Genomic DNA, 11,768 nt, shown 5'->3' on the forward strand with positions numbered 1-11,768 from the left:
TCAGCCCATCTAGGGAATGCTGGGAAATGTTCAAATCCAATAACAACATAATGTATTTGTAGGGTGCAATGTGTGTTTGTATTTTAGTGCAGTGCATCACACTATAGATACACAACGGTTACTTGCTAGCGTCAAAGAAAAATTATTAAAAGACATCATGTGAAAAACAGCATCACAAATAAATATTCAAAATAAATAAAATAATGGCTCTGAGCCTTATATTACAGTAAAGTTGTAAAGGAGTCAGAAATCTTTAGTTACACAGTTGAGAATAGGGATCCTTCTTCTGGCTCTTGAATATGGCGAATAAAACATCCAGGAGGAAAACGGATGTGTGAATTATGAAAACTAGTTTATATGGATTAACTTGAATATTTATTTTTAATGAAATGTCTGTTAAGAATCCACACATTTTGATGCACTGACAATGACAGAACTAAATGGTTGTTGGTCGTGTTTTATTTGGCTGTACACGATCTGGTTTATTTTCCTAAATATTGGTATATTCTAAGCCTGTTCACAATACTATACTTTTTGTTCATGACACAATAAAAAAAAAAAAGTCAAACAATCAATAATAAAATTTTCACACTTTCCCTATATCCTACATGCTTACCGCTGCAAATGCTTCCAATTCTCAATGCTCAGCTGGTTAAATCTCCAGGCTGTTGCTAGTTTCAACAGCCAAAAGAAAACTGCAGCAGCTGCAAATTTCTGCAGCTGTGTTCAGTCTAGTTGTGTGATTTGAAGGCCCACTTTCTCCTCAGCTTCCCAGTTCTTAAACTTGTAATATGTTTTGTATTTGGAGTGTGGAACCCTGCTGTATATTCTCATGCTCAGCTTCTCAAGATCTCTTGAACTCTAGCCTCCTTACTACCAAGGACCCATTTTAGGGTGGAAGAGGTTCTGAGCTCAACCTTAAAGAGTAGAAGAAAAATAGGCCAAGTCCATTTGTATTTGCAAATTTTGGTCCTTTTGAATAATTTGTTAGAAATACTTTTGACTCCCTATCCTACATCCTTCACCCAAGGTTCACCAAATTTGGGACATACCTTGTTTGGATGACCCTGGAGACTGTCCATATGCCTGATTTACAATATCATGTAACAAACTTCTGTGGGTGTGGTCAAATTTTATAACTCTTGAATGCTTTATCCAATTGCAAGTGGGTCAAGTGTACAGACTGAAACCACAAATAAAACCATAGTCTCAGTCTTCTACTTTTAAAAAGTCAGACATGAATGGGCCATATTCGCTTCATGGCATCTCTTATAATTAATTAATTTTTTTAGATAAGGAGAGCATAAAATCACCAATATCTGAAAACCTGTAAAGGCCACAAAATTTAAACTTTACAGACAGCTTGTCTAAGGTGAAATATTTCACATGGTGAAAAATTGTTGCGATAGCAACAGTGTGAATGGAGGGAATGTTCAAATCCTGGAAACTTACTCCACTTTTAAAATTCAACTACGCCAGAATACTTTCAGTTCTTCAGACTTCGTTTAAGCTTTAAACAGGTCACAAAACTTTCTGTTCTTCTATAACTTCGATACAGCTTTTTGATAACTAGAACAGAATTATTATAGTTAACAGCATACTCTTTTGCATACAATTTCTGAATACCTTTATACCAGTATTTTTCTTATATGTTAATGTGCCTTTCTTTAACTATTTTATTTTATTTTATTTTAGGTGGCTCATTCATTCTGAATTCACTGATGCAACGTGATGACAGACTCACGTTGTATGTTTTCATTGGTTAAGTTTCCTGTCAATGAAACTCTACGCTGACACTACCCAATCAGGTCGCACGTACATTGTACTGTCTGCCCCATTCGACTGTCACAGATATGGCGTTACGGGAGTTATCATCGCTGGAGAAATATTTAGGACTTAAAAAGCCGAACAAGTACAGTACTCAAGGAGAAAAGAAGGTGATATGACGGTTTATTGTTGTGACTTCCACTGCTGACGTTAAACCGCTATTTTATTTGAAAGGAAGCTAGCAAGCTGCTGTATGACTACAAGGCAGTTAGCATGGGAATGCTAACAAGCAGCACTCGTGTGCTGGAAATATAGGCAGAACTCTTAGAATAGTCTACCTTGTATTATCAGTTGATACCCAGTGGGTTTTATTCATTAGTTTGATATTCAGATTAAATCGAAGCAGCTGCACTTGGTGACAGCTGATTTATTTCTATACGTTAGCACAATAGAAATAGCTCCATGCTTTGCGCATGCCCATTTATTGAACTAAAGCGAGGCGTGCAGTGAGCTGTCTATCATAGGTTGATTGTACGGAGTTGAACGGTTTGTATCTTCAATGCTTACGACTGAAAGAAGGAGGAGAGTAAAAGAGAGCGAGAAAGGCATAAACAAAATGTGTTGCTTCTAAAACAGCTTTATTTCTTCATCTCTATATTGAGCACACATCTGGATATTAAACTGCATAGCTGGATATTGGCTTAGATTTTCAGTCTCATTTAATTAATATATTTGATCAAGTGAAATGTGAACAATCACTTGTCATATGTGACACTCCATGAAATGGGTTCTTGCATGAATTTGTGAACTTGGCAAGAGGACATTTTGCTGTCTTTGAAACAGAAGTGGAAATGTTGAAATGTTAATTGTGTCTGAACTTGAATTAAATAAAATGAAATCACAATTTTTGTCCTCCTTATTTCACTCTCTCTCCATCTTACTGCCCTCTCTGTCTCACCTCTCTCTTCAGGTACCTGTGTTACAGAATAATAATGGCCCCCCACTGGTGGGGCTGGTGACAATTGCGTGTTACCTGGTGAAAGAGGCCAAGCGCCCAGAGCTGTTGGGTGACACTGCAGAGAGCAGGGCTGTGGTGCAGCAGTGGCTGGAGTACAGGGTCACCAAGCTTAATGGCTGCACAAAGGATGATATCAGGACCATCCTTAAGGTAGAGAAGCTTATATTCAAGGAAATCTTTAAATTTTTTTCTTGTTCTTTGAAAATACTGTTGTATTGCCTTGCCTTAAATCTGTATGGTATTTCTATGATTGTCCCAGTTTTTTTTTTCTTGCTTGGAATTATGCTTCCCAGCATCTCAGTTTCTCTCATGTCCCTCTGTCAGCCCTAATGCTAAACCATGATGCACCAGGGCTGGGCAATATAAACCAACAATCATATCTCAGTGTTTTTAGGCCAAATGGCGACTCACAGTATATATCTTGGTATTTTCTACAAAGTGGGCTGAATGTTCAGTTGTAAGTCAAAGCCACATGTGAGATGTCACTGGCAATTTTGTTAAAGAAGACTGTGATCAGAATTTTGCAGGGTTTCATGCAAAACATGTAAATGAAAAATAGAAATAGGCCCATCCAGTGTTTCCTACAGGTTCAAAATTTACTTGCGTTGGTGGTGCAGCATGTAACCAGCCTGCTTGCAGAGACTCATGCAGGTTAGTTAGAATTTACAGATGTCCCCTAAACACCTCACTTGCAATCATATTGGCAGATGCTAGCCTAGTCTCCACTAGATGCTAGTCTCCACTCAGTTACTGAAGCGCATGAAACTCTGCATGATTTTATCTACCTGGGTGGGTCTTAATCAGGCCACCCAAATAGAGCCTATGTATGGGAAACGCTGAATCTCTTTCAGTTGTTTTCAGCAGCAAGAACAGACTGAATTTAAAATAGGGTACAATTAGTAGTGTGGTCTTCAGCTTTACAGAAGAAAGAGGTTATGTAATGCAACATCAAACTATATCGATATAACCGGTATTGTCTCATCTTATATCTTGGTTGAAAATATATCAGTATAAACCTTAAAAAGACATTATACCACCCAGCCCTACTGTGTGTGTGTGTGTGTGTGTGTGTGTGGGCACAAGCAACAGGAATACAGACTGATGTATTGCCCTTCAGTGACATGGCCCCACAAGACAGAGAAAAATGTTTTAATATGCCTGACGCCAGTCAGCATGAGATGGATCGTCAGCCATTGGTCTGCTGGATGCTAGGCGCCTCTTGGCGCTGTCCTGTCAGCATGAAGTGGCTGTGTGTGTGTGTGTGTTGGTCTATGTGTATGTGTGCACACACTTCTCAGCATAACACACTGTTGTGGCATGGGTGAGGAGTCATGCTGTGTGGCAGCATGTTATCTGGACAGGCCTCTTAAATATTTTAATGGTGCCACTTACAGAAGGAAGTTGCCCTGAGCAGCTCAGCTCTGGTGCCCGTTGGCCCCCTGTTCTGTCCTGCTGCTTTAGCTACATCCTTAACGCTCTTCTTTCAAGCACACCAGTCATCTCCCATTAAATTATCTAGAGACAAAAACTGTCAACGGCATGAGTTCTTAAACTTTCTCACCCCAGGATGCAAATAATAAATTCATGTTTTTTTCAAGCTCAGGCTTGCTTTAGAAGTAAACATCTTGTCACTCATGTAATGTGACTGTAAACAAGCTGAGCCACTTTGGCCCTGAACCCAAAGTTAGCTGAGTGTCGGAAAAGTCTGTCACACCACCTTAAACCAATTATGCTAGTACTGGATGATCTTCTGCTAGCTTGGTAGATGACTCTTATCATTGGTTTTATGATGCAAATTCACTAGCATACAGCTTAATACATCTTAGTCAGTTCCCACTTTGTCTTTAGTCAAACTCCTTGTACTTCATCACAGGTTTTGTGATTTCTGAATTGTGATGGCTGTCTCTTTTTTGGAAGAAACATATGCACCCTCAAAATGAAAGATAGAAAACAGACAGAAAGGCAGCAACAATGGAAATGGTCTCTGCAGTGTCAAGATTGTGGTACATCATAAAGAAAAGGGCACAGAGACTTGCAATGAATTGCAATTGTAATAGCAGAAGTAGTAGTAGTTGTTTCTGTAGTAATGTAGCCTGTACATGACCTACTCATAGGATGAAAAATTCAGACAAGTTCTTGCTCACTTTTTCATATTTGTTGGAATTTCTGAAAGTGTAACTATTGTAGTACAGTGGTACTCTGTTTAAAACCCTTCTGTTTTGCCAGCATTCATTTGTATGAATATACTAATGATAAGAGTGTGCAGTTAAGGACGGTGCAGGTAGATAAGAGACCAGGTTTAGACTTCCATGTGCTGGGTGGGGGTGGCAGGAGAACGGTCTCTCCTGTGATGCTTGACTGGGCTTCAGCTCCATGGCTGTTGGCGAGGAAAAGCGAGGATCTGATTGTGGAAGGGGAGGAAGTCTGCAGTCTTCATGCTTTGTTTGGCATCACCCACTCTTGCACAATAACTCCATTTGCCCCCAAGATGTTCTGTGTGCATAGAGGGTTTCCTTCGCACAATGTACAAGTGCTAAAGATGGTCCCTTCCCTTGGGACCAGCACTTCCATGCACAGCTTTGAACACACAGACATAGACTGAAAAATAAACATCATGCTGTCCAAGTTTAGGACAGCTTCATTAGATTTGCAAGCAAGAGCTGTAGCCATTTGGTAGTGGAGTTAACAAATAGCCTTTTTTGTACGCATCTGTACAAAGTCACAAGAAGAGAGGCCTTACCCCCTCAGGTTACATATTATTCCTATTCACATAGCACAACAAACAGACATACATGCAAACTAGGATCTAGGGCAATCTTCTGAAAGTCGATGAGTCGATTCATCAGTTGAGAAAACCCCAAGTCAACTAACTGCAGTCCTTTTTTTTGTTTTTTTTTGTTACCTCACAGTACACAGAGCAGGAGCAACAGTGTGGCAGGCTTTAAAGTTTACAAACGAAGTTGTCTTAACATGACCAAACCACAAAACGTGGTTTGGTCTACTTTTTCCATTTGGTGGAAGAAGTAGAAATGGATGATGAAAGCAGAGGGCAGAGGGCAGCGTGACAGCAGACAGTGCAAGGCAGAGCAGCACAGATTGTTTCCGTTGACCATTCTGTTACACGCAGCTCCCATGTCTGGATGACGCCAGTGTCAGCAACCCAGAAGGAAAGCCAACTTTTACTTTCTCTGACTGTGTTAAAATTTCACGTTTCAATATCTCAGCTGATGAACAAAGACATTCAAATATGGGTTTTTAGGTAAAACATTACAGTCATGTGCAAGAGTGTGGTGTATGGCAGCTGAATTCACGCTAGATGTGCCTCTATTTGTACATAGGGTATAATGAAGAAAAGGCATCAGTAACAATGTGGAAGGAGAAGCATCAACCAACAAACCACAAATACTTAACCACTTAATATAGCCCCCTGCCCCCCCATCCAACTTCTTTTCTTTATCTAAAATGTACTTAGATAGAAATACTTACCATAATGCATTGTTTAATTGTAAGACATGAAATTTGCATAGGTGATTATGTGTTGAAATCTTCTCTTTTAGGACCTCAACCTCTACCTGCAAGACAAGGCTTACCTAGCCGAAAACCAGCTCACATTATCCGATATTCTCGTCTACTATGGAATTCAACCTCTAATAGTAAGTTGCCTTTTTTCTCACTTATTTCACCCACGTGTCACAGAATTGCAGGTTTTCTGGGTGCTTACAATTACTTAAACTGTAATGTGATGCTAAAACGTATGAGTTTCAAGTGCTGCAGCTTAATGAAAAGCAATCTAGAGCTAGTTAATGGTATGGATTACTTAGATTTTGGGTTAGGGTAAAAAAAAAAATTGGCAAAGTTTAAACAATGGCCAGGGTTAACATGCTTCTCAAATAGAGTCACTTATTTAGGTACACCACTAGGATTTATTTAAATATTTTTGTAAATAATAATGACTGAAGCTAAACTTTGAAGAAACACTTAGAAGAATATGAAATCCCACAGAACTTTCCCAAAGTCCTGTGGGATTGTAAATTCAGGGATAAATTTGACTGATTTATTGTGTCCTCATACTGTTCTCACCACCATTTACCAAGGAGTTACCCATCCATCCATCCCTTCACATATCCTTTTCCTACCCTATCAGCCCTTATTTCAGTCAAATCACAACTTTAATAAGCAATTTGTCACAGTGCATAACACACAATTAGACCAGTCACATGGCCAAAGGGCATCAAGAACAAGTTGGCAATGAACACACGGATTATAAACACATTCTCACTTCTCTTCAAAGAAATAAAGTGATGTGGCACAAAGTAATGTCTTCAGCCTTCAGCCAGACCAGGGACAAGTAAGTTTGTTATGCCTTCCAGGATTTAAAAAAAAAGTGAGTTCAGAAATGGGAAAGACAGAGGAAGATGGAGGGAGGAAGACATCACATGTTGAGAGATGTCAGTGGTTGTGGCAGAAATGAAAGATTGCCTTCCGCCACCAGGCAGAGGAGCGTCACTTTGGTTTGCAGTCAGTGTGCTTTTTAACCTCGGGGACAAGGGGTCAGCTAGCCCAACCCTTAACCACAGCCTGTCCTGATGTTCAATTCATGGAGAACAGAGCGGCACAGACATTAAACCTGACTGATGCTAGAATGGTTTTAGGCTGGATTGTTGTCTTAGTGAGGAATTTACATATTTCAGTTAATTAGATAATGAAAAAGCACACACCTAAATAATGATTTATTTTCCAAGGACATCCTGCATTGTGCAGTAAAAGGAAGGCGTGACTTTGACAGAAATTTGTTAAACATTGACAGTTCCTAGATCACTTTAATAAGCTTTGCACTACAGTCAGTTGATGCTTTTTCCATCCTGCACTGCTTTCGCAATACTAATTCTGTGTGAGGAGTGAGACACAGGTTGACCAATAGTGGATTTTTAAAGGGTGATATAATAATGATAGTTTGGAGCAGGAAAAACCTAATAGTCAATTAATCGGCCAACACATGAATAATCTTTGACTTAAAAACTGGATAACAGTCAAACTGTGTCATCAAAGAAGCTTATTTAAAAAGTGAATTATCCCTTTATCACCGCAACAACAGTTGTGTTATCATGCTTGGTGTTTTGATGTCTTGATAAAAATGTTTTAGTTTTATTTGATACAATTATTTATATATTTATTTTTTGTTAGATTTAATTATTTACCTATTTCTAAAATTTCTCTTTGGTCTTAAAATATGCTCTATGTATAAATTTGACACCACCGACTTAGCAAAACTGCAAGACATTCTATCTCAATCCTGTCTCAGCTTACTTATAGAACAGTGTTTGTTTTCTAATTAGGGTCCAAGTCTGAGGGGGCTGGGCCCGACCCATGCAACGCAGAGTGGCTAGCCCACATAGGCTGCTCCCATTTCTTTTTTTTCCCCTTTTTTGACTTTTGCAAAATTGCAAAATAAAACCAACTTTTCCGAACTCCTCCAGAATCTATTATTAGTACTATCATTATTTTTATTATTATTGTTACTGTCATTGTCATTATTGTTTATATTCCTTAGCTTAATTGCCTTTTTGAGGGGCTTTGGATACTCAAAAGCTCACATCAGAACTGGCTGAAATTGTCTTGCATTTACGCCGTGACTGCCATTTTCCTGATGGGCTCAAAGTACTATTATTATTATTAGTAGTAGTAGTAGTAGTATTATTAAAGCCATCCCTTTACTCTGTGGTCAAGGGCATCTTTTTTTCAAAAGCCTGTATACAGTGTCCTCATATATAGCAGACTAATTTTAATGACCTTAAAGGCATTCACAGGAAATTTGTAACACTATACATGGTATTTTGTTATGGCTGCCAACCCAATGAATGGCTGCCCAGTGTCTATGAATCGAATAATCAGTGGAAAAGCCCCCGGGTGAGTGCTTACTTTGTCCATCAAATCACTGGACTTTTTTTAAATTTTATTTTATTTTATTTTTTTTTTTTTTTTTTTTTCGTCATAGTACACAGAGCAGTGCAGAATAACAGCATGGCAGGCTATAAACCTTTACAAACCTAGTCTTAAAATCACAGAACAGCAAATAAAGGAAATAGAGGGCAACACAACTCATTCCTGTTTGGTACTTCAGTGCTCTCTGCTCTGGTGCTGTATGCTAGCAAAGCCAGCAAAATTACTTTTCTGTCAGAGACTGTCAGTACTAAATAATCAGCCTTATTTGCAAACATTAAAACATACTGTATCTATAAATAAAAAAGAGCAGACAAAATAAAATACAGAGATTGAGTACAACACCCGACCTGAACTGGAGACTCCGATACTACCTGGAAAGTTCTGGTTCAGGTATAGCCTTAGTATTGTTAAGTGGATATCCTACATCTTTCATGGGCTGCTGTGGCTCAGGAGGCAGAGTGGGTTGTCCACTGTATTGAGGTGTCCTTGGTCATCAATGGGCAAAGCTGCCATGTGCCCATTGATGTGTGAAATGAGTGTGTTAGTAAAAGAGTTGCACGCACAGTGAAAGCGCTCTCTGCATAGGTCATTTTAAAGCCAGCATTATATACTGTATACTCAGTACCTTTCATGTTCAGTGGCAAATTGTTTTCCTTTCTTTCATGTCACACCCAGGTGGACTTAGCCATCCAGGAGAAGGAACAGTATGTGAATGTGACGCGGTGGTTCGACCACATCCAGCATTACCCTGGTGTCCGACGCCACCTCTCTCCAGTAGTTGTGCTCAGGAACAGAATTTATAGCACTAGGCATCACTGAGACTTGATCAGACCCAACCCAGGCTGACCCAGCCCGTCGCAACTCTGTCCTTTTGACCGGTCCCTGGCAAATTATTTTCTAAAATGCAAGAGTGTATTCCATCATTGTTACAAGTTGAGGATGTTTCCCCAGTTATTTCTAGCTGTCTTTTTTTTTTTTTTTTTTTTTTAGTTTTTTGGGTCATGATTCCTGCCTTTATGTCTTTTTCTTGTGATATTTCTGAACTCTGTTAGCTCTTTTAAAACGTATTTATCCAGGGAGGTCTGTTTGAGGTACAGAAATTCTATTAAGGGAATACTTGGTAATAAAAATGTAGCTTGGTTCATAATCTTACAAAAAATGTCAGTGTTTTTAATAATTTGGGAGTGGAATAAGTTGGGAGTAGAAGCAAGAAGAATCTCTTAACCAATTATTTAATCATGCTAACACTATTTATAAGAACTTTGTTGTCCTCGGTAGTGAGGGAGCAATGATGTGACACAGTTGGTGTTTTTTGTTGGCAAATTTTGCGGGACTTTGGAACCCTACAGTTCTATGTTTGTTTTCTAAGGGAAGGCTGTACATTTCACAGTGAAGTGAAAAGCAAATACTATTAGCAGGTAAATCTTGTGCATCTGAGCACTGAGAATGCAATTAGAAGTATTACAGGTTCCAAGAAGACTTTAACTAGTTGTGCATCATGTCCTTAGGAAAAGCATCTTCCTTCATCTTACTTCAACAGTTTGTCCGAATAAATGTGGTGGTTGGTTCAATACCATAACCCCATAATGACCACAGCAAGTACTGAGTCCACAATTCTCTGCCATCTCTCTGCCCTGATGAATCTAATCAGTCACCCTATCAGGACTGTGGTGTTTTTATTTTTTGTTAGGATTTTATGTCTGTCACAACTCCAACTCACAGCCATTTCTCTGGACAGTTTAGTTTCTCTTTTTGTGTGTGTGTGTGTTCCTGATTACATACCGCTCTCTGTACCACATCCTCACCAGCTGTGTGGGCAGTAGTGAGCAGTTGAGCATCAGCCGCAGAGTCAGAGATCAGAGTGAGGTTCCAATCAGTCCCACTACCACCACTGTTGATGCTGCAGGCCAGAGAGAGGGCAGCGGGCTCACCAGCTGCCACACAGATCCAGCCAGCCAAGGCCAGAACCCAGGCCCCTGGGCGACAGTCAGCCACTGTGTGTCATTTCAACCCTTACGCTCCCATGGGGCTACTGGAGAGAGAGGGAGGGAGGCCACACAGAGAGAAAAAGAGCACCCAGAGGCCGAGGGATCTTTTGGTGACATGTGAACAATGATCCGTGGCTCCGAAAGCCTTACTGTTGCTGGCTCAGTGTTTGCTGTTAGCATCATTAACAGGTCAAGTTACGGCAGGAGAATCTGTAAAGTAATGTGAAGGTAGTTAGACAAAGGAAAAAGAGTTCTGATTAGAGAAATAACTCTTATTGGAATCTTAGTTCCATTGCTTTTGCAGATAAATCAAACTTTTACAAGAAACATACTGACTAAAATCATTGAGCACAAAAATTGACATTGCTAGTCTAAGGATATTTCTTGGCGGGTTTTGTTTTTGCGTCAGTGTTTGTTATTCTTTACTGTCTTCCTCTTTTTAAGTGCTCCCACTTCAGCCAGGCTCTACATATCGCTGCGTCTGTTTCTTACAGCAGCAGTGATTTCATTATCTGTTGTATGATGTTCATCCTGTGCCAGTAAATCAAAGGGATATGCAACTCATGACCCCTGATTTTTCGCATCTCTTTCAGTTTACTTTTTGTATTCTCCAAGAATTTGGTTTGTGTATAAACCAGCCAGAAGACAGAGTTATTGTTCAATGAACTTCCGTAAGACAGCTCGCTTGTGTGTTTGTGGCAAGTGTTAAGAAGAAGATGTGAAAGATAAAAACAGCTTGGAGTCAACTGAGAGAGGCTTGTGACTAGTTGGAACAGTATATGGTGTGGTCTATCATTAAAGAAGCCCTTGTCCTCTTGATTATGTAAACATTCAGTTGGAATGCAGTTTCAAATGCGCAGCATTAGACAAGTTGTTCTTATTTTTGAGGTGTAAATAATCAAGTTTTGCCCGCAAAAATTGCAGCTTGAAAAAATCACTTGTGTTTGTGTCATGCCATGGTTAAAGACCTTCCAAGGTTAAAAATATTTTTGTTATGGAGAGCAGAGAGGACTTTTTTTTTTTTTGCAAAATACTTCACTAAAAAAGTAAAG

At 39.4% G+C, this 11,768-nt stretch overlaps 1 protein-coding gene across 1 annotated transcript; it reads left to right on the forward strand.

Moving 5' to 3' along the window:
• Positions 1–1,814: 1,814 nt before the first annotated feature.
• Positions 1,815–11,552, forward strand: eef1e1 (eukaryotic translation elongation factor 1 epsilon 1). The gene is made up of 4 exons (XM_041065865.1): positions 1,815–1,937; positions 2,738–2,935; positions 6,343–6,438; positions 9,404–11,552. The coding sequence occupies exons 1-4, from the start codon at positions 1,854–1,856 to the stop codon at positions 9,545–9,547; spliced, it is 522 nt and encodes a 173-aa protein (XP_040921799.1). The 5' UTR covers positions 1,815–1,853; the 3' UTR covers positions 9,548–11,552.
• The last annotated feature ends 216 nt before the right edge of the window (positions 11,553–11,768 follow it).

This window comes from Toxotes jaculatrix, chromosome 20, assembly GCF_017976425.1.
Source record: "Toxotes jaculatrix isolate fToxJac2 chromosome 20, fToxJac2.pri, whole genome shotgun sequence".
Taxonomy (NCBI): domain Eukaryota; kingdom Metazoa; phylum Chordata; class Actinopteri; family Toxotidae; genus Toxotes; species Toxotes jaculatrix.